We start from the raw sequence: 26,625 nt of genomic DNA on the forward strand, positions 1-26,625 counted from the left end.
ATCAAAATCAAATTTTTAATCCCTTCAGCATAGCGGAAAGGGTATTATAGGAATGGCCTCCAGTCCGTCCGTCCGTCTGTCCATCCGTCTGCCTGTCTGTAACACTTTGTGTCCGCTTTATAACTTTTACACTGCTGATTTTTTTTTTCAATAACTTGGCACAAGTGATCACCATAATGAAATGATGTGCAGAGCGCAAAAATTGGGTTGCTATCCCGAAGGTCAAGTTCACACTTAAAGGTCAAATGTATAAAAGTACATTTCGTGTCCCCTCCATGACTTTTAAACCTATGTTTTTTTAAATAGCTTGGCACAAGTGATCACCATTATGAGACAATGTGCAGAACACAATAATTGTGTTGCTATCCCCAAGGTCAAGTGTTAAAAGGTGTACAATTCGTGTCCGCTCCATTACTTTAAAACCGCTGAAAAGTTGTTCTTTTTAAATAACTTGGCACAAGTGATTACCATTATGAGACGATGTGCAGAGCGCAAAAATTGAATTGCTACCCCCAAGGTCAGGGTCACACTTACAGGTCAAATGTTAGAAAGTCTACATTTTGTGTCTGTCCATAACATTTAAAACGCTGCAATGTTTTTTAGATAACTTGGCAGAAATGATCACCATTGGCAGAACACTATAATCAAGTCACAACTCTGAAGGTCAGGGTCACACTCAAAGGTCCACTGTAAAAACATCTATTTTTCATGTCAGCTCAATAACTTATTGACAATTCAAAGGTTTTAAAATTACTTGGCACAAATGATTCCCACCATGACACAATCCCCAGGTTGCTACACCCAAGATCAAGTTCATAATTATATTCTCCATAATCTTTTGACTATATTGAAGATTTTAAATAACTTGGCACAAATAATCCCAATCGTGAGACTGTGCTTATGATATGCATGGCACAACATCAAGGTCATGGTTGGTAAAAGCAGTGATTTTTATGCCCCCACATATAGTGTTACCCTGTTCCGCCTCCGTCTTTCGTCATTCTGTCATTCCGTCATCATCAGTTTCCGTTCATTATCTTAGTAATGGTTGCACACATTTAACACAAATTTGACATATAGATATGTCATGAGAAAATACAGGTCAAGTTGGAATTTGGTCACGGTTCGATGATTTTTGGCAGAGTTATGCCCCTTTTACTTCGAAAATGATATGAAATTTTCAGTTTCCGTTCTTTATCTTCCTAACGATACAACACATTCAATTCAAACTTCACATAGGATATGTCATGAGAAAATACAGGTCAAGTTCGAATTTGGTCATGGTTCCATGATTTTTGGCAGAGTTATGTCCCTTTCACTTTGAAAATAATATGAAATTTTCAGTTTCCATTCATTATCTCCCCAACGGTACAACACATTCAACTCAAACTTGACATATGGATATGAAAATACAGGTCTAGTTCGAATTTGGTCGTGGATCGATGATTTTTGACAGAGTTATGTCCCTTTCACTTTGAAAATAATATGAAATTTTCAGTTTTCATTCATTATCTACTCAGGTACCTGTTCGTGCCTGAAATAATGCATGGAAGGGCACCTGAGGTCTTCCTCCACCAGTAAAGCTGGAAAGTCGCGATATGACCTATACTGTGTCGATGTGACGTAAAACCCAAAACAAACAAACAAACATTCATTATCTCCTCTACGGTATAACACATTCAACTCAAATTTGACATATGGATACGTCAAAGAAATGCGCAGGTCAAGTTTGAATTTTGTCATGGTTCAATGATTTTTGGCAGAGTTATGCCCCTTTAACTTTGAAAAAGAGGAAATTTTCAGTTCCCATTCATTATCTCCCGAACAGTTGTACTTATTCAATTCAAATTAAAGATATGGATATGTCATAAGGATGCATAGGTCAATTTTGAATGTGGTCATGGTTTGATGATAGCTGACAGAGTTATCCCTCTTGAACTCAGAAATTTTAAGTTTCTGTTCATTATCTCCCCAATGGTTGTACACATTCGACTCAAATTTGACATATTAAAAGATACATCTTAGGAATAAGCAGTTCAAGTTTGAATTTGGTCATGGTTCTATGATTTTGGACAAACTTATCTTTCTTGAATGTTGGAAAAATTTTGAATTTTCAGTTTCAGCACTCATACTTTTGTGGAAATGTATGTGGCCATTATTTTGGCTACAAATATGCAAAGGTTAAGACTGAATAATTTCAGTGCCTTTAACATAGTATAAAAATGGTTTGTGTTAACATTGAATAGTTTTAAGGGCTTTGAACTTAAAATGAAAAAAATAACAAATTTGGAACAAAATATTATAACATCTGACATATTGGCTGCATGTGGGGGCATCCGTGGCATGATGACACATTTCTAGTTTTTACAATTTTCAAAACAACCTGTGGCTTTCTGAAGGGAAAAATATAGCGCGATAAATCAGAAAAGGGGAAAATCAAATTATAACAACTGAGAATGGTTTACCCACACATGTTTTAGAATATTCAATTTCAATTCAATTAAACATCCATGATACATGCAGGGGCTATCTGTAGGGACAGCATTATGTCTTAAGCTGATATAAGTCAGCTACTTTTAAGTTATGGCTCTAGTGAAAAATGTGCAAAGGGCATCTTAGGGGAAAAAAAGTAGCATTTTTAGGGGAAAATATACCTCTTTAGGGCTAGGGGAAACAGCCTTTATTCGGCTGTAAAATTCAGGAAGAAAAATCATTGAAAAGGTCAAGAAGTACACATTCATGTTCACTGCGGAAGGGGATTTAGCTGTCCTTCAGACTGTTTTGTTGAATTTTTGTTCAATTGTCATAATTTTGTTAGTCATGTACGGATTTTATTCAGATGTCTGTCTGTCTGTCTGTCGGTAGACCACATGGTTTCTGCTGATTATCTTGAAAACTATTTATTACAAAGTCTTCATATTTCACATAGTGATTGGTCATAACTAGTATATGACCCCTAATGATTTTGGGGTCACTAATTCAAAGGTCAAGGTCACAGGGGCCTTAAATGTCAGAATAGTGTCTGCTCATTATCTTGAAAACTATTTATCACAAAGTCTTCATTGTTTTTCTTTTTTCATAACTGAACACTTCCATGAACCCATTTATGACAAGTTTCTATAACAAAATAACCAATAATGTGGGTCAAGGGTTAGAAAGGGGGGCATATGTGTCGTTCTACATTTCTTGTATATGGAAATGATTCATACTTGGACAAAAGAACAAGTATGACTAGACAGACCTATTAAAATAAAAGGAAAAAAAATCTATTTATTTGCTTTTAGAATAAAAAAAGCCAGCAGTGGCTCTTGTAATATTCACAATTAATTGGTCAACCGGCTTAGATCAAATGAAAATCTTGTTCTTAATATCATATTGAAATTGTTTTTTGAGCATGAGATGAAAATAGTTGCACTTGTCATTAATTTGAATGATAGCCATATTGTTTGATTTTAACTATTTACTTGCTATTTTGTTGCAGGAATATTTGCTGTTCCAAAAGAATTGTGTGCAGATATGTACCTGTATGCTGCATACAAGTTTAGCAAGAGTTTGTCAGCCACAGATTGTCCAGAAGAACTCCATATTATAGATGTTGACACAACAATTCTAAAATTAGTTGAGGAATCAGTAAAAAGGTGGAAGGAAAATCCTGAATCAATCAATCAGAGAAATACACTCCCCAAATACCTTGAGGAGAATCCTCATCAAGCAGGATATTCCGGTAGTGGAGGTCAAAGGTCGTATGATGGTCATAGAGCAGGCAGACGTCACAGAGGTGGAGATGGGAACCAGCAGTCAGGAAGAAGTCCTAGAGATGGTGTCCATGGAAACGAGAGAAGGCATAGACATCCTTCACCACAGAATGAAAATATGGAGGAAATTAATGAAATTAAATCAAGTATTTCAAGATCGAAAGACAAGAGGCTTAGCTGGGGAGGCTATGCAAAAATGTTTATACTTGATAAACAATTGACAGTTATGATTTACAAAGGTGAAATCAGTAAGATCAGAGAGATTGATGCAATTGTTTGTGGCACTGGTACAGATTTAGAACCTAAAGGATTCATTTCTAGTGCATTACAAACAGCAGGCGGCCAAAGTTACATATCAGACTATAAGAAGATGAAAGGTAAACATAAAGTTAATTGTAAGCCTACAGATGTGTTCAAATGCCAAGCTGGAAAACTTCCGGTCAAATATATTCTTCATGTTGTGACCAGTAGGGTAGTTGAAGCTGATACAAGAGAAATCCAGACATATAAAGATTGTGTGTATAGTGTGTTGAAGAAAGCCAGACGTAATGATTTGGAGAAACTTGCAATACCATTGTTTGCAACAGGTATAAAAAATGAATTACTTATTTTTCTTGAATAACCAATACATAAATAGTTGTTTATACAAATTTATTTTAGTTTCATTGTGTTGGAAGCTATAAGCTTATTGAAACACTCTCGAATCCGTTCCTGGAACCAACCAGTACGAAGCAATAAATGTAAAGTTTCTTGCTCAAGGAAACAAAGGCTTGCCTCTGACAGGGTTTGCACCCACGCGGTCAGCAATCCTTAGATTACTAGTCTGACGCGTTAATCACTCAGCCACGCCGCCACACTAAATTTACATTACCAATACATAATTAATTAGTCAGTTATAAATTGAAACAATTACAATGTTTTTATAAATACAAGAGGTTTTACATTTTTTAATGTTGAACAAAAAATAATTTTGGTTTGACTTTTTAGCTCACCTGTGGATAGAAGTCTGTTTATCCGACGTAATCCCTTATCCACAATTTCTTTTTCTTTTCAACATCAGGTGAGTAAACTAGGGCCATCATGGCCCTCTTGTCTAATGTATTATTTTATTACAGGAATGATCCAAACAAACCTGAGGAAACTGAAATTGTGTGCGGGAGCAGTGTTGAAAGCAGTAGATGAATTCTTAGTTGAATATAAAGATAAAAATGCTGCGATTGTAGAAATTCACCTGGTGAATAATAGTAATGAAGTCACTGATGTATTAGAAGAAGTTTTCAATGAGGCATTAGGAAAAATTACAAAACCTTCTAACAGAAGTTCAGGTGAATACAAAGCTAGGGATGAATTTTCGTCCTCAGATAGAAAGAATCGTGGTCAAACTGGGTCAGGTCAAGGCAAGTCTGAAAGTCAATCATCACACTATAAAAGGTCATTTTCCTCTTCTGACTATAATGATAGGGATGATGTCAGAAAACATTCTAACAGAAGTTCAGGTGAATACAAAGCTAGGGATGAATTTTCATCATCAGATAGAAAGAATCATAGTCAAACTGGGTCAGGTCAAGGGGAGTCTGAAGGTCAATCATCATGCTATAAAAGGTCATTTTCTGCTTCTGGCCATATTGATACAGATATTTTCACTAGTGGAGAAGGCAACAGAGGTCATAAAGAAAAAGGCAGAGGAGGAAAAAATGATAATGATGAAAATGATCACTATGATTCTATTTCCAATGTCTCTGAAGGAGCTGAAGGTGGTAAAAATGATAGTCATGATGAAGATGATCCTTATGAAAGAATTGATGATCAAGAAGATCCCCCTAAACAGGAAACGAAAACAGGAAATTTGAACATCATTAACAATTGAAAATTGTAACCTTGTGTAGCATTTCCTATTTTCATGTAATACAGTCATTTGCAGTTGTTGTAGGACAAATATTGTCATATTGTAACCTGAAACGATGGATTTTATGATACAAAAGGATAAAACATTAAATTGAACATAAAATAAAATTATCATGTATCATCCAATCCTTTCACAATCTCTCCTATTGTACAGACATTACTTACATTAAGGTGTACATCATATACATTACAGGTATACATCATGTACATTACAGGTGTACATCATGTACATTACAGATGTACATCATGTACATTACAGGGGTACATCATGTACATTACAGGTGTACATCGTGTAATTTACAGGTGTACATCATGTATATTACAGGTGTGCATCATGTACATTACAGGTGTGCACCATGTGTTTTACAGGTGTACATAATGTACATTACAGGTGTACATCATGTACATTACAGGTGTACATCATGTATATTACAGGTGTACATCATTACATTTAGGTATATAAAAGATATTAGGGTACATAAGTACACTATTGTAACAATTTTCTAATAGCATTAAATTTGGGAACCTTTTTTTCTTTTCATAATTGTAAAAAATTTTAATTTTTTATTGGTTTTCATCATTTGTTTATTTCAACCTTTTAAATTTTTGTTTACTTTACTAGTTTAGGTTTTTTCTTAAAAAAGACATGTTCACTGAATGTTCACATTTCAAGATATAATTAGTAACTTTTCTGATTTTCCCCTGTGCTTTTTTTATTCACCTTAACTATAAACCCACTAAAGCTTTAAAACGTATATATACTTTTATTTCAGTACAGGGGGGATTCGGTGGCCGAGTGGGTTAAGGCTGTTGGGTTCAAATCCCGACAGGAATCTGGATTATTTCATGTGAGGAAGTTATGCAGCTAGCTTATAAAATGTTGGTGATTCTACTCTGGTCCCAGTTCATACCTGAAATAATGCACAGAAAGCCACTTGAGGCCTTCTCCTGCCAGTATAGCTCGAAAGTCGCAATATGACATAATTATACTGTCTTGGTGCCACATAAAACCCCAACTACATATGTTTTTTCTTTTTAATACCCCAGTATAAATTTATTTTTGAGCTTAAAATATGTGTTTTAATTAATAACTGTTAATGAATTGAGAGAAAGATATCAGTGAACCCTTTACCTCATATAGACAAGTTGTTTCAGAGAGAGAAAGATATCAGTTAACCCTTAACCTCATATAGACATGTTTTGATGTCTTTTTGCACGCACCCCCCCCCCCCCCCTTTGGCCTCAAATATTGAAAAAATGCCCACTTTTTTTAGAGCCACCCCCTATCAAAAAGATACAACAGAGATGGGATTTGCCCCCTCTTAAAGGGTTTAGCATTATGACCATTAATTATATACTTTTCAATGAAATATTAACAAACATAACTTGACTATGAGTATTTACCTACATCATTTGTTTACTTTTAGACTTATTTTTATATTATGTCAATTATATATTCCGAATTATAACCCTTGAAATAGATGATATATCCATTGTTATGACAGAAGAGAATGTTGAGGGCCTAAAAAAATCTAGATGGAAGAAAATACATATGTAATATACATGTACATTATTGCAAAGATTAATTGTAACAAATTTATATTTCTTACAAAATTTTTAGTCATTTTAAGCTCTCTTGTGTGTGTTTTATATGTTGATTTATGAAACAATTTTATCAGTTAAATGTTTCAGTACACATTTATGCTCATTTTTTGTGTTGCTTTAGCAAATATCATTCTCAGAAATCCCCAACATATGAAACAATGTGTCCGTCCCTATCACTTTGTTGAGTAATAAAACAATACCAAGTGAAATCATTCAATCAATGTAATAAGTTCTAAAAAGTTATTGTAGATATGAATAGCTGATACTGTAAACAATGTTCACATTAATTGTAATTTTTGTTTTTGTTGCTAAGGTAACAAATATAGTTGATATGGCAACAGATACAGTTTATAAAAAAAAATGGATGTACAGAAACCCTGCATTAAGTCTTATCAGAACTTGTTTTTTTTTTTTAATTTATTCAATGAAACTTAAAATATGCAAAGAGAATAAATTGGGACATTATTTTATTTTGCTTAATAGAGGCTTTTATTACATTTTTTTTGCAATAGTTATATACATTTTTATGCCAAATTTTTTTTATACATTTTGTATATATATTTTTTTTAATTTGACTATTTTGAGAAAAGGACAAGCTATTGTACTCATCCTGGTGTCAAATTGACACTTTGGTTAAGTTTTTATGTGCAAGTTGGTGTCTCTAAAACTACCAAAGGAAATGGGTTGAACTTTGTACACTAATTTGAGAGCATAATAGGAGGTCTCTTTCCAAGGCACATTACTCCAACATGGATTTTGACATGAATTATGGCCCTTTTGAACTTAGAAAATTCTCATGTTTACTTATCATGCAATGAGAATAGTCGAGCACACTGTACTGACAGTTCAAACTTTCTAAACAATTTGATTGAATGTATACAAAAGGTAGAAATTTGTAACTCATTAAAGCAGAATAGGAAGAATTTTAGAAGTAGAAACCTTTGCGTAGCAACATGTTTATTTCCTTACAGTACATTAGAGGACAGTATATGTACAACATACATAATTATTTAAGGTCACTTTTGCTCCCATCACTGATTACAGGCATTTTAGAAGTAGAGAAGTTGCCAAAATGGAAAATTAGTATCTGTACTTGATGTAAGAATATATTGTTAATTGCAACAGCAATGTATTTTAGAGTTTTGTGTGCAGGTTATAAAAGTTGCTTTATTAGTCCCCTACCGGTTTAACCGGAGGGGACTTTAGGTTTACCCTCCGTCCATCTGTCTGTCTGTCTGTCAGTCCGTCTGTCAGTCTGTCTGTCAGTCCGTCAGTCCGTCCATCCACAAAACTGGATCCCGCGATAACGCAAAATGTACTGAAAATATTTTAATGAAACTTGATATATGGATAGATGGCAGTATGGAGATTATGCACGTCTTTTTTTTTTCTTCCTATGTTGAAAATTCTGGTTGCTATGGCAACAAATAGCCTGAAAATATGGCAAATTGAACACATAAACTGGATCCCGCGATAACGCAAAAAGTACTGAAAATATTTTTATGAAACTTGATATATGGATAGATGGCAGTATGGAGATTATGCGCGTCTTTTTTTTTCTTCCTATGTGGAAAATTCTGGTTGCTATGGCAACAAATAGCCTGAAAATATGGCAAATTGAACACATAAACTGGATCCCGCGATAACGCAAAAAGTACTGAAAATATTTTTATGAAACTTGATATATGGATAGATGGCAGTATGGAGATTATGCACGTCTTTTTTTTTCTTCCTATGTTGAAAATTCTGGTTGCTATGGCAACAAATAGCCTGAATTTCAAGATTTCTGATTTAAATTTTTCAGCTTTTTCACTATAAGTTCTTTATTTCTTAAGGTGTTTACTTCAAACTTTAAATATAAGTTTCTGGTCATCAACCACATCATATGTGACAAGGTTTACAACTCTAGCACAAAAATTATCAGTATTACCTCCCTTGAACTTAGAATTTTTATGAAAAAAATGTTGTCTTTTTTAAATAACTTCTTTATTTCCTAATGTATCTACTTCAAACTTCATATATATGTTTCTTATTATCACTCAACATTTTTGAGAAGGTTAAATACTCTAGCAAGACTATTTCCAGAATTATGTCCCCCTTGAACTTAGATTTTTTTCGAGAAATTGGTATTTTTCACTCCAACTTCTTCATTCATTATAGGATTTACTTTAAAATCCCACATCGTAATAATATGACAAGGTTGTATAAACATAATTTCCTTACTAGGCAGGGAAACTTAACACATTACTGTGATATAGACAAACTTAGAACTTAGAAAAAGATTTAAGTTCATTCATGTCATTAATTCACTGGTAAAATTGACTTGGCCCATCAGAAAGTTGCTGGGGTTCTAACCGGTAGGGGACTTATGGATTGCTTGCAATACTATGATAATTGCTTGTTTTACATCTATATTATAAGTGTCCATTTGGATGATTGGTTCCATTAATAATTTAGTGTTTAAGATTGTATACTGCTAACTGTTAAGTAGTGCTAGAGGGTATGTGTGAGATAGTCTCTCATGGACAGTCTCAATAAAAGTCTGCCATTTTCATTTTTTTTCTGGTTTTCATTTCTCACAGGGGAATACTTTTCCATTCAGCATTTTTTTTAAATTATAATAATTGCCCCATATATAACACCGAAATATACCAAAGTATAAACTGTGTGTGTATTCTATGTTTATGGTCCATCTGCCCTTTCAGGCACTGAGAGTTTGGACCTCACCGGGTCCAGAGTGTTAACTTGATACAAGGTGTTACTATATATTATTGTCATTCTTAATATTTTTTCACATATTTTAAAAGAATTAATCATTTATTTTAAATGTTATTTCACATATTTCAGAAAGTAAATATCATTTATTTAATGGAGTGTTGATTATTTATTATTATTCATCTATTGAGATATTTTACATATTTATTATTTGGACTGTTATAAAATCCACATAATAAAATAATTAGTTTTGCCCCCTCCCCTTGAAAGGCACATTATGGCTCAGAATTGAAAATAAAAGTTTTCTTTTTTTTTAGAAAGAACAGAGTTATTATAAAGTTAAAATAATGGATTAAGAGCATGTTACATGGTTATTATGTATGATGAAAGTATCAATGAATGTGAAATTATTTGTTGTAAAAACAAACAACAAATGTAAACAAAATAGTATTTTGACTACATACAAAATACTCAATCACAATAACTGTTCTAATTGTGAAAATGCAACAGAAGCAAAAAATGTTTTAATTAACCAATGAGTAACATTTTAGATACTATAACAGGACACAAGAAATAAATTTTTTAGCTTTTGAGAAATAAAAATAAAAACATTTCTGGGGCATAATGGGCCTTTAAACATGGTATTGTATAGCTTATAGGTCATGTATAAGTATTTATATATGTATATGTAATAGACAAGTAAGTCTTGTATAAATACATGTAGTATGATTTCATGTACAAAGCAGACGACTTTTCTGTTTTGATTTAAAGGGTCAAAGGTTAAAATTTAAGGTCATTGAAATTTTGCATGATTTCTAGGAAAGGGGTTCTAATTGTTATGTCAGATGAAAAACAGCTGATGTGGTTTGCTTCATAGATTTGGTAGCTAGTCCTCTTCCAACGTATACAGCTTATGCTTGATTTGTTATTTGATTATATTGAATACAAATAATTTATATAGTAATTTACGGATTGTTTATTGTGATTGATTATGATGAATATCGGAAATAAAAAGTAAATCATGTCATATCAATTTAACAGATATTTATATGTTGCTTTTCTTTCTTTCCTGAACTGCTCGAGATATTAAACATCAAATTAACAGATAGACATAGAGATGTCATGGTCATCATGTATACAATTTCAAAATTAAAATGTCATCGGAATTTATTTGCAGTTTAGAAATTTTAAATGGATTTCAAAGGACCTTAAACGTTAGGTTTATTTTTTAAGTCGTTCAGGATCATTGATTTAATATAAGTAGCTGATATTCATGTACAGTGTTGCAGATTTAATACTGAGCAAACCGGTGTCAAGGGGCGTTAAATATGCTGCACGAACATCTAAGAACATCTATGCAGTCATACAATGTATGCAATTTTTACTTTCAATTTAGGTTTCATTTAAAAGATATACATGTTTTAAAATATTTATATAAAAAAATATCCATTGCAATTACCATCACCGTTGTATCTATAAGATATGGATAAAATGGAACCCTAAAATACTGCTAAATTGAAAGTGTTGCTCAGACAAATTGAGCATGTTCATGAACCCAGGCTACGGTCCACGCTCCCAACACCAGTTTAGTAATTTAAATATGATAAGGTGTTAATTTTGAATGTACATGTACAAACATATGACTCACTATTATAATGACCAATGGTACATACTGATCTCCAGCGAAATCGAAATTAAGATACATTACACGAATCAATAGTCTGCAAAATGGCCTACACGTTAAACAATAATATGAGCCGCGTCATGAAAAACCAACATAATGGGTTTGCGACCAACATGGATCCAGACCAGCCTGCGCATCCGCGCAGTCTGATCAGGATCCATACTGTTCGCCATCAGTTTCTCTACTTGTTATAGGGTTTGTAAGCGAACAGCATGGATCCTGATCAGACTGCGCGGATACGCAGGCTGGTCTGGATCCATGCTGGTCGCAAACGCATTATGTTAGTTTTGTCATGACGCGGCTCAATTATGCATTCCCTCTATACTCGTACAATAAGACCTGACAAGAAAACGCTTGAGAAGGCTATATGCAACAATATAAATACAGGTCAATAATTTAATTCAATTCTATCTATTTTCACGATCCATAATTCACACACTAGATTCACGAGTTTAGAATATATAAAATTTTGGCTTTAATTGTTTCGAGAGGTAAGCCAAGCAAAAATACGCTGATCTAACGGTAACAACTGTATAAATGAAATGTATGTGCTGCACCCCAGATTTTCAATAACAGCTTCCCATACTTTTGCACACATGTCTAGATTCTTAGGACAGTAGCATATTTGATGCTGCACAAAGTCACAGGTAAATGTTTATATGAAGACCTCATATATAGAATTGCATGTGTCACATTTCCAAACATATTTGCGCAAGTTTCTGCAAAGGGAAAGTAATCGAGGTTATTCCTAGACATACTCCATAATGTGCAAGGGTTATTCCCCATTGGTAATATTTGCTTTAATGCTGTAACTGCACTAACCAAGTCTTTTTTTTCTCTTTGGTCCGATTACATGTTCATGTAATACTCGTTTCCATGAAGATTTTGGTGAAAAACTACCGTCTGCAACATATGAATTAATAACTTCACTCAAACCGAAGTATGCAATAAATGTAAGGAATATACACTTGTGTTTGATTAATCAAAATTTAAGTAGTGAAACAGTCTATTACAATGTATTGGATATCTGCTTTGTTGGTCGTCTACAGAGCTGACTTAGAAATTGTAGCTTCCTCAGTTCGACGGAAGACTCTATGGATATCACATGTTACGCTCTCAATGCAAAATCTTCTAATTGGCAAGGACTTCATATGTTTGACAAAAAAAACCCGATCTGTTGCAGACAATGAAGATCATAACTCACAGTCATACAAGGCCTTTAAATAATTTCGTTGTCAGTTAAATTATGCAAAGTTTAAATATTATATCTAAGATATTCTGTTAGTAAACGGATACACATACTGGTTTTTTTCTTGAAATAATGGGCATAAATCAGAGACAATATACACGCATTTCGTATATGCAACTATAGAATAAAAATGGTCGTATGAAATTCCACAAGACGGGGACAAAACTTTAAAAAATGAAATCAAAAGACGCGTTGCTTACCATATGTTTGAGTTACCTGATCTTGAAAATAACCTAAAAGAGCAAATAACACATTTTCAGAGACAGATAATTCAAAGTTAAATATGTGTGCAGGTATGGACCGAAACGATTTCTTTGTGCAATTCTAAATAGTACAATGTATTAAAAAGATTTTGCTATGTTCAAGAACCAAAGCTGACTTTTGAATACATCTATAGACTAGCTGTTTCTTCCCTTAACACTTTATTACATATTTTCCCTACACTTAAGTGCTACTTATAGTAATTAAGTATTCGTCATTTGCAACAGTATTATCCTTGTATCGAATTTGTTACCGGTTCATTAAAGTTACGTTTTCATATTAGTTTGTGGGTTTTTTATAATTTCCCTTTAAGCCATATTACCCATATGCATTGTAATAGACATGTTTTTGTATTACATACTGACTATAACTATTCACCTGAGATGCTTTTCTTTTTGTCAGTTCAGCTGCCCATTTGAGACATTTTAATAAATGTGTGACCCAAATAAATCATGTTGTTTTCAACGTTTTTCTTTATTGTTTTAATACAGTCATTCATTTTGAACAGCTGCAAATTTCTCATTTTAAATATGAAGGAATTAATAACTTGTTAAGCACGCGAGGAAAGAAAATGCCTTTTACCGGACATTTATTTTATAATATTTTCGGTATCAGTATAGTAACGTTATAAGGCAATTTATCGAGGAAAAAGTTTTTTTTTATATTTCCGGCTTTCGCCTATGCATATTATTTATTGGATTAATCTTATTTACGCGGTAGGCATATTTCTAGTAAATAGTTTTTTTTCATGATTTACATATTTGTTAAGTGAAACAGTGTCTTCGTGTGTTTTACCCATTGAAGTATAGGACTTGATTTTCTAGTACAGATCTGTCAAGCTTTTGTAGAATACTTGAGCATTAGTTGTAATTGATTCAATATTATATAGGTGTATTTACGTGTTTAACCATATATTATTACAAGATCAAAATAAAATACTGTTGGGGATATGGCTGAAAGCAGGAATAAAGCCTATGAATCACCTGCAAAGGAGAACCGTTATCCATCTGCTGCTACAAACAGAATTGTTTATCCCCATCATACAATCAAGTCATCAACTTCCGAATGGCGCCGCTCTTCGGAGCCCTCTACATACGGGTCTTTATCTGCAGACGACTTTAACTATGAGACAACACTGAACTGCGGGTTTGTTTTGAAAGTGTACAAAGCTTCCATTACCAGACTTAATCAGGGGGTCGAACGTAACGTTGAGGCAATCGTTAATGCTGCTAATGAAGATATGGATCACGCAGGTGGAGTTGCCAAGGTTATCGCTAATGCTGCCGGCCAAGCTATGAACAGCGAAAGCAAATGTTACGTTAAAACCCACGGTCCGCTTGGTGTTAGTCAGAATATAGTTACAACTGCAGGGACATTGCCATATCGGGCAGTTGTTCATGCTGTTGGTCCAATGTGGAAAAACTATAGGTTTGTTATTTACCATATCTTACAGCAAAGTCGAATATAGTTTGACTTAGTGAAGATAACTGTCACGAAAGTTTGTTATTCATCATATATTATAGCAAAGTCTAAAATAGTTACGTTTTATGAAGATATCTGTCACGAAACAAATCTGATCGATAACTTCTAAGTATTTTTCTTTCTAAAAATTGACCGTTGCTGCTGTAACAAGCATTTAAACGAAGACTCTTCGTTGAAAATGAATACCTAAGAATTCTTGACAGATATGCATATATTGCAATGTTAGCATGAACGTGCATTTGATTTGCTTTATTTTCAGAGACAAAGTAGCCTGCCTGGATGACCTCTATGATTGTGTATACAATGTCCTGACCCGATGTAAGAAAAATCGCTATAGGTCTGTTGCTATGACAGCAATTGGCGCAGGTATGATCATTTTGACCAATTCTGGTATAGGCGCATAATTCAACCATTATATCACTTACGAGGAGTGTTCAAAATTAAAACTTTATTTTAATATGAATGCATCTAGAACGTTATATTGTTCAATAATGCGAAAAAACACGAGGAAATGAAGATTATATACATGTTAGCTTTATTAGTTAAAATCCGTTAATTTTAAATAGCTGTATTTACAGCCTACTCGTATACTGTAATACAAAAATGGTTGGTAAAAGATCAGAGTTTGCCTTTGAAATGAGGTCTTATATTTAGAGTTTTTGTCTTCTTGCCATAGGGTGTAAAGACATTTTCTTGCCATTGGGTGTAAAGACATTTTGGATGAAATCTGTTCTATACATGGATCAAATGAAATGTCAATCAGCTTAAAGCAGACACAAACTAGCGATGCAACAAAAAGGCTTTTTCTTTGCACTTGCGAAATGAGTTAGATAATAGATTATTTCAAACAAAATGACTTAAAATACTGTTTGTTATGACATGCATTATCGACAGTTTATCGTTTGACAGGTGTATTTGCTGTCCCTAAGCAGTTATGTGCCGACATGTACGTTTTCGCAGCAGCAAATTTCAGTAGCATACGACGATCGACAGATTGTCCAAAGGAGCTGCATATTGTCGACATTGATACGTCTATTCTTCGCCTTGTCGAGGAATCTGTCAAACGATGGAAAAAAGATCCTGAATCCTTAAACCAAAGAATCACCTTGCCTGTATTTCTGAAAGACAATCCACATCTTGCAAATGATTCAAAAAGAACCACTGCAGGTCAACGTCGAAATGACGAACAAGACAACGGCTTTGACGGAGACATGAATAAAGGAGGATCGTTAGACCTTGCCAACACAATTCGTAAGCTAAAAGACGAAAGTTTCTCATGGGGTGGTATTGCAAAACAGTATATGCTTAACGACCAATTTGTTGTGAAGATATATCAAGGAGATATTTGTAAGGTTAAAGACATGGATGCCGTTGTTTGTGGAGTAGATAAAGATTTAAAACTAAGCGGCAAATTTGCTGATACAATGAGAAAACATGGTGGACATATTTACGACAAAAACCACCAAAAGATGGTTGAACAACAGAAAAATGGACCAGCCGTACAATATTTTGATGTTTACAAGTGCGATGGTGGAAGACTGGAGGCGAAGCATGTTCTGCACGCTGTACTGAAAGGAGTAGTAGAAGCTGATGTAAAAGAAACGAAAGCATACCAGGATTGTATGGCTAGTGTATTAGCCACAGTTAAAGAAAACAGATGGGAAAAGGTCGCACTACCACTGATTCGAACAGGTATGATTTCGGTCGCAATGCTGTGACATTGTTGTATAAGTAAATTGTATTATGTAGTTTGAATAAAACAACTTTCAAAATTTCAGCAAGGTTTTGTGCAAATGTAAAATGTAACTGACAATACTGTAGATATTCCAATATTTCTTTTGTCACATAGGAATGATTTTTTTAAATATTGTAAAATATATTTTTAAGTTATTGACAATGTTTCAGAACATATTATTATTGACCATTGACCTTAAAGTTAATTAATTGGTCTTTAATGGAAGGTTCGAAATAAATATTTAGTATTAGAAATAATAACAAACCATTAGGGAATAATACATGGAAGTTGTTGGCAAGTGTGAGATACATGATCTGATATAACATATATTTATATAGCAGATAATAAAGTGTTATAGAACAAAATATATAGAAAGTATAGAAAGTTTGTCTGAATGTTGTGTCAAATGTAGCTCTAAAAGTGCTTGAGCTGGAGCCAACAAATTTTACAAGAATGTTGATCAGCATGTGAAGTTGTGCACCTTGGGTGGTTTCACGTGTGGATTAATTCAGTTTTGTTAAGATTATTGTCCTTCTTTTAGTAAAAATTGGCAATTTTCAATTTGTGTCGCAGGTAGCTCAAAAGTATTAGAGTCTTGAAACTTTATAGGAGTGTTGGTGCTTTGCTTGTGCGTTTATTTGGCATTTGTAGAGTTATTGCCATTAACAGTAAAAATCTGCAATTTTCACCTTTCTAGCTGCCGCACGCACGCAAAAAGTGTTTGGCTTGGGATCATCAAACTTTACAGGACCATTGGTCAGCATGATTTTGTAGTTGTGCATCTGGGGGTTTACTTGTTTTTATTTTCTTTAGGCATGCATAATTCTTACTGCTCAATGTTGGAAAATTAAAATGTCAACATGTGAAAAACTGGGTATCGTCTTAATGCCCCAACCACTTAGGGGTAGGGAGGGTCATGTACAATTTCCTTTGTCTGCCCATCTGTCATACTGTCCTGCTAATCGTCAGTAGACGGACAAACATTGGAATGTGGAGGACATCCGTGTCCTGTGGACACATTTCTAGTTTTATTTTTTATCTTTTCTCAGAAGCATGAATTTAAGTCAACAGTTTTTACTAAAGATAAATATGTTAATTGAAACGGTCTTAATTTGGCCTAAAGTTAATTTATTTCTGTGGACTTCTGATACAGTTAGGACTTTCTATGAAGCGCTGCCCTGACCCTTAAACAAAAAATTCTTCTACTCGATAATCATCTGTTTGTGATATTTGTGTTTGAAGTCCAAATATTGAGGTTGTTGAACGAATCGATGTATATTGCCAATGTATAAAATTCATAAGAGAATTACTATTTACATATAAAAATCTAAATACCGTTGCTAATTTGAATCCGAGTTGCGAACCCGTGTTAAGAAGAATCTACGGAACTAAATTAAAAGCATGAGATAAAAGAGTATAATAAGATAAAGTCACTTTTAATTAAATCAGGCTTAAAATATTAGCAAATGCATTTGTGTTTCAGGTACTATCCAGACAAACAAAAGGAAGTTGAAGCTATGTGGACAAGCACTTGTAAAAGCACTGGATGAATTTATAGTAATCAACGGTGACAAAGTCGGAGTTAAAGAGATTCACCTTGTGAATTATACCCAAGAAGTTAACATAGCTTTGGTAGACGTGTTTAATGCAGCATCAGATCAGGTTTCTGCAGGCAATGAACTTGGTAAACGAAACACACATACAGCTTCCGGTAGACGCATGCGTAATGGGTATTTCCGCAGGCATTCTACACGTGGAAGAGTGTCATACCCCAGCAGAAGCCACTCTTACAGCAGTACTTACAGTGAAAAAGGTAGGAGAGTGGAAAGTCAAAAGGATGAAGGATCACGTGGTTCGAAATACCCGTCATATGGCTTCTCAAAACGTGAAACTTATGGAAAGTATGATGAGAAAACTACAGGAAATTCTGGAGATGTAAGTCAAGGGGCATCTGGAAGAACAAGGAATGTAGTCTATGACAGAGAATATGACGAAAGCCAGGATGTCTCTAGGGATGAAGAGGATCAGGCGAGCTTAGCTAATAATACCAGACGACTTGAAGGCAATCTAACTATCATTGATGGATGATTTACTGCAAAAACAGCTATAAACCCTAACATAACTCAAATATTTTTGTTCTTTTTACACTGTATCATGTGACATCTTAATTAAGGAAAATAACAAACACTTTTGTAAGGATCATACTCAATATAAGAAGCAGGAAAGTAAAGGTCTGGTAAGCAATTGTATTTAGGGCCTTATTGTATGTACACACAATGCATTACTGCACTATGTATCATTTAAAGGAGGATAGACTTTTGTATGTATGCACTGTGTATCACTAAAAGGAGTGGTATTTGATGAATGCATTATGCATCATTTAAGGCGTGACTTTAAATATATATATGCAGTATATCATTTAAAAAAAGTTTGTATATATGCACTATGTATCATTTAAAGGCTTATATACATGTACTTCTTGTATGTATGCAGTATATATTATCAAAGGAGGATGGGCTATTTGTATGTATGCATAATATATTATTTAAAGGGTGAAAGGCTTTTTGTATGTATGCACTATGTATTATTACTTAGTATTTCACATAATTCTTCTTGATCACACGAGTCATTGCAAAGACATATTCGTCTTACTCGGCAACTGGTGCCATTTTTATTTACATTTTTAATTATTTTCGTTGGAAGTTTTCAGAAAATAAACAGCATTTGTCACAGATGTATTTACCTGCTTACACAACACAATTATATCCTTTTTCTTTTTCACAACAAATAATATGGCAATGTTTCTATACTGTATATCAGTAAATTTGCATACCTTTACAAGATTTTTTTTGGTAGAGTGTATCTTATCTAAGAAAGGGTGGGTGGGAAATTATGGACAAGAAATAAGAAAGCTTCCAATTATTTTTGTCAAACTTTATACAATGCAAATGATATATTATTTTCTCAATTTCTAATTAATTAATTAACAGTATATTTCATGATACAATACACCATGATAAATAACAAATAATTTATTACATTCTCCTTCCATTCACATTGCAGTATATAACAGTGATTACAATTTTCATACCATATCAAATTATCTGTGTAAACCAGTCAATAATTTGGAAAAAAATAAATTTGATAACAATCTTTAAACACAATTATTATCTATAATTATATTCAGGCCCTATTAAAGCAAGTGTTAATTTCCTTTCAAATTTTATTAGTTGAAAAAGCATCATGTCCACTATGTGCATGTATATTTACCAGTATATATTATATTTTAACACCTCTTCAAACCTACAATAAAAACATACTTTCAGAATTGCCAAAAAAGATATTTTGCACATTTTTTGGTCTTAGGAAATGAAAGCACTCAAATTTTTTCAAAACTGAACAAACTTTAACAACGTTTTTCAGCAAGAAGTCAACAATCTTTATAATTATGATTTCACAATAATTTTCTATAACAAATGCTAAACAAGTATACCAAAATAGACCAAATGGTATAAAAGTATACCAAAATAGACCAAATGGTATATAAGTTATACCAAAATAGACCAAATGGTATAAAAGTATACCGATATAGACCAAACGGTATACAAGTATACCAAAATAGACCAAATGGTATATAAGTTATACCAATATAGACCAAATGATATACAAGTTATACCAATATAGACCAAATGATATACAAGTTATACCAATATAGACCAAATGATATACAAGTTATACCAATATAGACCAAATGATATACAAGTTATACCAATATAGACCAAATGCTATACAAGTATACCAATATAGACCAAATGATATACATGTATACAAATATAGATCAAAATGATATACATGTATACCAATATAGACCAAATGATATACATGTATACCAAGATAGACCAAATGCTTTAAAAGTATACCAAGTGTTTAATATGTTTTAAACTGACAGAAAGAGAGCTTTTGAAGAAGCAATAACAATAAAGTTAACAAGTGTTTTAAATCTTAACTTATATATGTATACCAGATGATGAAGTTGATAAAGAAAAGTATTCAATAAAGAGCAAAATTGTAAATCTATTTTAAAATTGCAATTCACCAACATATAAATATAGTTCAACATATTGCAATAATTCAATCATTTGATATAAATGCAAAATGATATTTTTCCCCCAGGAAACTGCCCAATAAAACTGGTGACTCAAAAAAAATTGTTACTACCACATAGTTAAGCCTCAAACAACCTTGTGGCAAACATAAAACAAAAGAACCACATGAAGTGTTAACGCTCATCTGTAAAGAGCATTGACTATCAATAACCAATTAAATACAACAAAAATTTTTAGTTAAAAGGGCATTAATCCAAAAATGAAGCTTTCAGAATGATGCCCCTTGTTTTACAACTGCACTTTGTCATGATAAAAAAAATCATGCAAAGTTTCATTTTGATACATTTCAAAATGCTTGAATAATTGGCTACATTAAAGTTTTTGCATGGTAACAACACAGCTATCAATATAGCTTGATTTTTCCTTCAAAAACAGACAAGCTAAAAATACATTTTAAATAATAAAGTATTAGCAACATTCCTTGCCATTAAAATGTACATCTGCGTAGGAATATGGACTTTAACAAATATATTTCCTTCGTTCAAAATCAAGCCATTGAAAGGCAAACTTCACTGAATTAATTTATTTGATGAAAATTTTGAATTTGAAGTAAAAATGACCATTTCAAAATCATTCAATTTCAGATGACAGTAAAAAATTTAATTAATCTTCACAGTCCAAAATATCTAAAAAATTCTGCATGCAAAGAATTTGTTGAGTATTATATTACTAGTAAAGTTTTCAGACACAAAAGCTATCATTATTTAAAAGTAAAAAAATAAATGAAAATGACACCTTTAAAATGATACCTTTACAATGTTTAAATATCAAAGCAAAATGATATGATGAAATTGATTTTTTTATGTTTACATCAGCATTCAAAAATCCTGTTTTTGACATATATATCCTGGTTGTTCAATTTCTTAAATAACATTTAAATGCAAAAAATTAAGATACTTCCTCCATTTTAATTATCAAGATCAAGGTTGTAAAACATAGACAGTATACCAGTCTATAGATACATATACTGGTATTGGTCAATTTCAAATTTGTAAAGTTGAATCAGCCAATCACAAGCTTGGAATTTAGACTGGTACAACATAACAAGTTTAAAGGCATAATGGTATAAGGTTGACAATTCACTTTCAATATGATAAATTAAAGTACACTTTGTATCCAAAACATATTGTGTTTAAAAATACAAACATTAAATTTTGCACTATTCATATGTTGAAAAAGAAATGCCCGTCAATGAAACAACATATTTATTTCTCATGTATCATTTTGTCAATGTTTTATGAGATTATGTCTGCCAGCTAGCAAGTACCGACCCAGACATGTCACTAATTAGCCCTTAAAGGATTTTTGTTATTGCAAAAACTGCTTATAATTTACATCCATGAAATTTTCCGAGAGAATAAGCCAATGATATGAATTTTGAGTCGAAAGTAGGTCACTGAACTGCTTTCAATGAACACCTGAATGTATAGTTACTTATAGAATAATGTCTATATATCCCTCTTTTCTATATATTTGAATCAAACGAATCACAGACATTGAAAGTATATTTAGTATTGTTTAGTGTAAAACGTTGTCTTACTAAAAATCTATGATAAAAAAGTTCAATGTGAATTATTGAAATATCATAATGTTTCAACATATGGTATATAAAACCATTGCAAAACAAATGAAAATTTGTCATCTGATAACTGTTAAAAAAAAAACTGCTCTAATTGTCTAAAGGTAAACAAACTAATGTGAACTCATGATGGTTAGTAATGTACAAAAGACCTGAAGACAAATTACCAAAAAGAAAAATAATGAGAGAAAAGTATGATCACAAGCTCCTGCTTTCGTTAAAAAACCCAGAAATAACAAAAATATACATAAACAACTGTTCAATAATTAAAATATATTTATTCATGAAAAAATACAGCTATGCCATGTTTGTATACATACACCTATGAATTGCTAAATTTACAAAATAAAAAATCCATGCCTAGTGATTGACAACTTATCAAACTTTAAGTGTGGAGAAAAAGCTGCATAGCCCCCTAGGTGCACTTTTGGAAGCGTGAATAAATAGGAAAGTAGAGCCATGGCTCAAACGAAAAATTAAGATTTCTGAAAAATTCTTGAGGTGCAAGGTGGTGATTGAAACACTGAAAGTTCAACAAATTTATCCCAAACCTTTACCTGCTTGACTTTGTAATAGTCTATTTAAAACTTAAGATATTTTAATGTTTGAAGTGAGAAAAACCACTACAAGTTGATTTAATATAAGCTTGCAATAAATCATCACTACAATGACCTGAAGTAACAGCTGGAGTAACAGGCATTTGTCCTAGCAATAAACAGTACTCATTGACTTGTATCAACTGGCAACAAGTGATAACAGGATTCTATTAACCAAATGCAATACTGGTGGCAAAGGCTTTATCATTTTTGTTTTCAGCATGTAAAGGGTTTGGCTAAACATTGTTTTGTGAATCGAACGATAAAAAACCCATGGCTCTGAATGACCAAAACATGTTGTTTAAATATATGAATGTTAAGATGTAAATGTATGTTTCAGACAAATATATGTATAATATCAGTTAATCATAGATATAAATGATTCAGAAAAACAGAAATAAAAGATGGGCAAAACTGTGGATTATTTGATAACAAATCACCTTATTAAATCATATGAGCCACGTCACGACAAAACCAACATAATGGGTTTGCGACCAGGATGGATCCAGACCAGCCTGCGCATCCGCGCAGTCTGATCAGGATCCATGCTGTTCGCTTACCAACCCTATTAAAAGTAGAGAAACTGATAGCAGGCTGGTTTGGATCCATGCTGGTCGCAAACCCATTATGTTGGTTTTGTCATGACGCGGCTCATATGGATCTCTGAACTTATAACTATTGCATAATGACAGTCTTGCAATTCTGACTGACATGCTGACATACTTTCTAAAATAACATGTATAAGCTATAACAAAAAATATTAAGGTCACCACTTTAAATTTTCCATTTTTTTAAAAAAAAAGAGCTCTTATCACTATCACATTAAACACATTAATTTGGTACCAAGTGTTTAACCTGAACCACAATTTCTGACTTCAAATCTAATTGTGAACGAAAATAAGAAATATGAGGATTTACTTTCAACATCTTTTTGTGTATCTTACTATTTCAGCAGAGCCTCGTTACCACTGTAATTACCTTTGAGCTAGCTAATCTGGTCTGTGCCGGCAGTCGATATAAGATTCTTATAATTTTAAATCAAGATTCTTGGCATGAATATTTCCTTATTAGATAATGGATTACAGTCTAAGTAGTAGACGCTGGGCTAGCATACCCCCCCCCCCCCCTTACCCCCCCTGGGTATTTTTGTACACCTATATAGTATTGAAGCTTAGCGTATGTGCTATCGATTGGCACTTGTTGTTTAGCTGAAACGTTTACCATGAATCCAATAACAAGTTGATTATCTCCCCTTGAATCATATTTTTTCTATATAAGTTTTATAAGATTTCTTCAGATATCTTCTCTATGATGAAGTAAGTTTGTGATCTAAACATTGTTTTGAGTTGGAAATATATGTTTTATGATTTATACAAAAGTTTAAGTTTTAACATAAAATAACATAATTAATGGTGTCCGCCATTTTAAAATGGCTGCCAATTATTGAACAGATAAACAATTCATAACAATATTTTTGAAAAGTTGGTAGTTAACTTTAGTCGACCCTTCCACCCATTGTTTTCTTGTTTAGGGCACACGCATTTTTTTACCTGGGACCATATGCCGCTTTTTATGGAATGGCACTAACGTGTCACATTGAAGGTTCCATGATAACCACCATTGGTTAAAAATGAATGGTTATTTCAATTAGGCTGTTTATTAAGAAATTGTGACAGGGGCAGATAATTCACATTGGCTTGTGTCTTAATGGTAATGTTTCAGTCAGACAACAAGTTGCAAATGTCTTCCTATATGTTTATCTTTAAAACTACATGGGTCCCATAAAATACCCAGAGGGGGTAACCTTTTTCATTTCTAGCTCATACTCTATAGTATTCATTCTACTCAAATAAATGGTCACAAAAGACCTGGAAAATAATGTAAAGATATTGCAAGCACTGATACCAAAGGACCTGAAACTCAAGTAAAGATTTTAAAAGCAATGATATAAATTATGATTATAGGATGTGAGACATTCAACATTGGATGTTTAAAATGTTCTTCCAAAATATAAATCTAACATGTGTAAATAGCTGAATTATGAAGAAATAAGGAATAAAAATATCAATATCATGTAAATCAAGCACAGAATGTCTACTTAATGCACATGGTAAAAATAACAATCAAGAAAATAAGAATGTTTTTTTTTTTAAAGTGCACAAAAGTCTATCTACATTTTCCTTGTGTGCGTGCGTTTTGGTCTTGAATTGAGACAGACAGTGTATAGGTGTGAACAAGTTTTGTCTTGACTAAGGTTCATTCATATGAACTTATTAACTCACGTAGCTCACTATGAACCGCGGTATGTTCATATAGCACTTCTTAGTTTGAACCAGTAGACCTATTTTCAAATGTCAACACCATTTCTCTCTGGTCAGGAAAGTCTTTCTGAGCTCTGATAAAGTAAGCACTATGACTTGTATATTTTTATCACATCTTTAATCTCCTGTCGACAGATTGGGCACAGTGCCATACGTTCCTGCCGCACAGCTTGCGCGCACTCAAAACACATACACATATGACCACATGTGTATAAAACTGCGTTAACTGGTCTCTCGTAACACACGTTACATTCTGATTCATTGTTCTCATTGTCCAAAATTGGGTCGTTAATTGAGCTGGGGGTGGCAGGGGTAGAAAGCTGTTGAGGATAAGATTTTGGAGTGCCGGGTGACGGAGGAATTAAGGGTGCAGGCTGGCTGATGCTTCGGGACATTGAAGGAGAGTGCCCTTGACCTCCAAGGTGTAAGGTCATTGGGATCATAGACTGTCGCTGTGTTTGGGGTGGAGGCAGGCTAACAGTTAGAGCTGACGAAGTTGATCTTGACCTTGGGAAAGGTTGTGGCGGCCGAGGAGGTTTGGGAATACAAGCACCTGAAATGAAGAAAAAAAAAAACAATGTTAAGTGGCAATAGAACAAGGAAGCAATAATGGCCCTAGTTAGCTCACCTGAAATCCATTGCTAGGATTGGTCATAATTCTGTTGAAGTAGGTAATCAGGCTACATTGGGGCCTATCATTTTTGATCCATGATTTATATAACTTTTATCAAAGTCAACTAGTAAATGTAACATGCAAATAATTTTAGAAGGATATGTTATATTAAGAAATTGCGTATAATGATAGGTAATGCATGGCAGAAGACAGACATTGTGTATCATAAAGCTCAACTCTGAGCACAAAGCACTTTGTGCTCAAGTGAGCTAAAAAGAATCATATTAAATTTAACATCTTTTTTAAACATGACTTACATGTAGGCAGAAAAATCTTAAAACATTTATGTGACTTTGTGTAATATTTCTTTAATCTTTTTGTTCTATTTTAACAAAGACATACATATTTGAATACACAGCAAAAACTGCAATGCATTAACATACAATCATATACTTTTAACCAAATGATATGCAGTTAATCAACTTTTATTTAAACTTTGTTACTAAACATTGATGCATAACTTGATAGGTTATTTGGATGTCACTGTCACAACAACAAACTTTTTAGCCCAAATATATAATAGAGTAACCTTACCAAGCATTTTAACTTTCTGAACATTTCCATACACGTCGAAGAAGGCCCACAAAGGAAGTGTTCTGTCCACATGCATCAATGTTGAAGTTTTATAGTTATTTCTTGAATATTGTACTTCACCTGTAATATATACAATAAATATTTCTACATGTAATGTTATTAAAGTCTTTGATCAATTAATATTACTTGGTCAGTGCAAAAGGGACCAGTCCGAACTGATTTGGTCTATAAATATTTCACAACAGTTTTGAAACCTTAACCTAATTATACACTGTGTGCCACCATTCCTGCCAGCAGTTTTGAAAGTTATAATATGAAACTCCCAATACTTGTTAAATAACATGCATATGAAAATGGGTCAAGGT

At 33.1% G+C, this 26,625-nt stretch overlaps 2 protein-coding genes across 3 annotated transcripts in view; one reads left to right on the forward strand and one right to left on the reverse strand.

Moving 5' to 3' along the window:
• LOC132744689 (uncharacterized) overlaps positions 1-19,318 on the forward strand; it is a 42,162-nt gene extending 22,844 nt beyond the window's left edge. The window contains exons 6-11 of the mRNA XM_060733450.1: positions 3,482-4,342; positions 4,871-5,620; positions 14,110-14,602; positions 14,916-15,022; positions 15,566-16,348; positions 17,875-19,318. Of these exons, the coding sequence (XP_060589433.1) occupies positions 3,482-4,342; positions 4,871-5,620; positions 14,110-14,602; positions 14,916-15,022; positions 15,566-16,348; positions 17,875-18,479 (3,599 nt within the window). The 3' untranslated portion in view covers positions 18,480-19,318. The remainder of the gene's footprint in view (positions 1-3,481; positions 4,343-4,870; positions 5,621-14,109; positions 14,603-14,915; positions 15,023-15,565; positions 16,349-17,874) is intronic.
• The window catches only part of LOC132744694 (protein neuralized-like), a 45,012-nt gene continuing 37,697 nt past the window's right edge, over positions 19,311-26,625 (reverse strand). For both annotated transcript variants that reach the window (XM_060733461.1, XM_060733460.1), the window contains exons 3-4: positions 26,261-26,380; positions 19,311-25,606 (exon numbers count right to left, since the gene is read on the reverse strand). In XM_060733461.1, the coding sequence (XP_060589444.1) occupies positions 25,143-25,606; positions 26,261-26,380 (584 nt within the window). In that variant the 3' untranslated portion in view covers positions 19,311-25,142. The remainder of the gene's footprint in view (positions 25,607-26,260; positions 26,381-26,625) is intronic.

The sequence above is a fragment of the Ruditapes philippinarum genome, unplaced genomic scaffold (assembly GCF_026571515.1).
Source record: "Ruditapes philippinarum isolate M1 unplaced genomic scaffold, ASM2657151v2 ctg308_1_1_1_1, whole genome shotgun sequence".
NCBI lineage: Eukaryota > Metazoa > Mollusca > Bivalvia > Venerida > Veneridae > Ruditapes > Ruditapes philippinarum.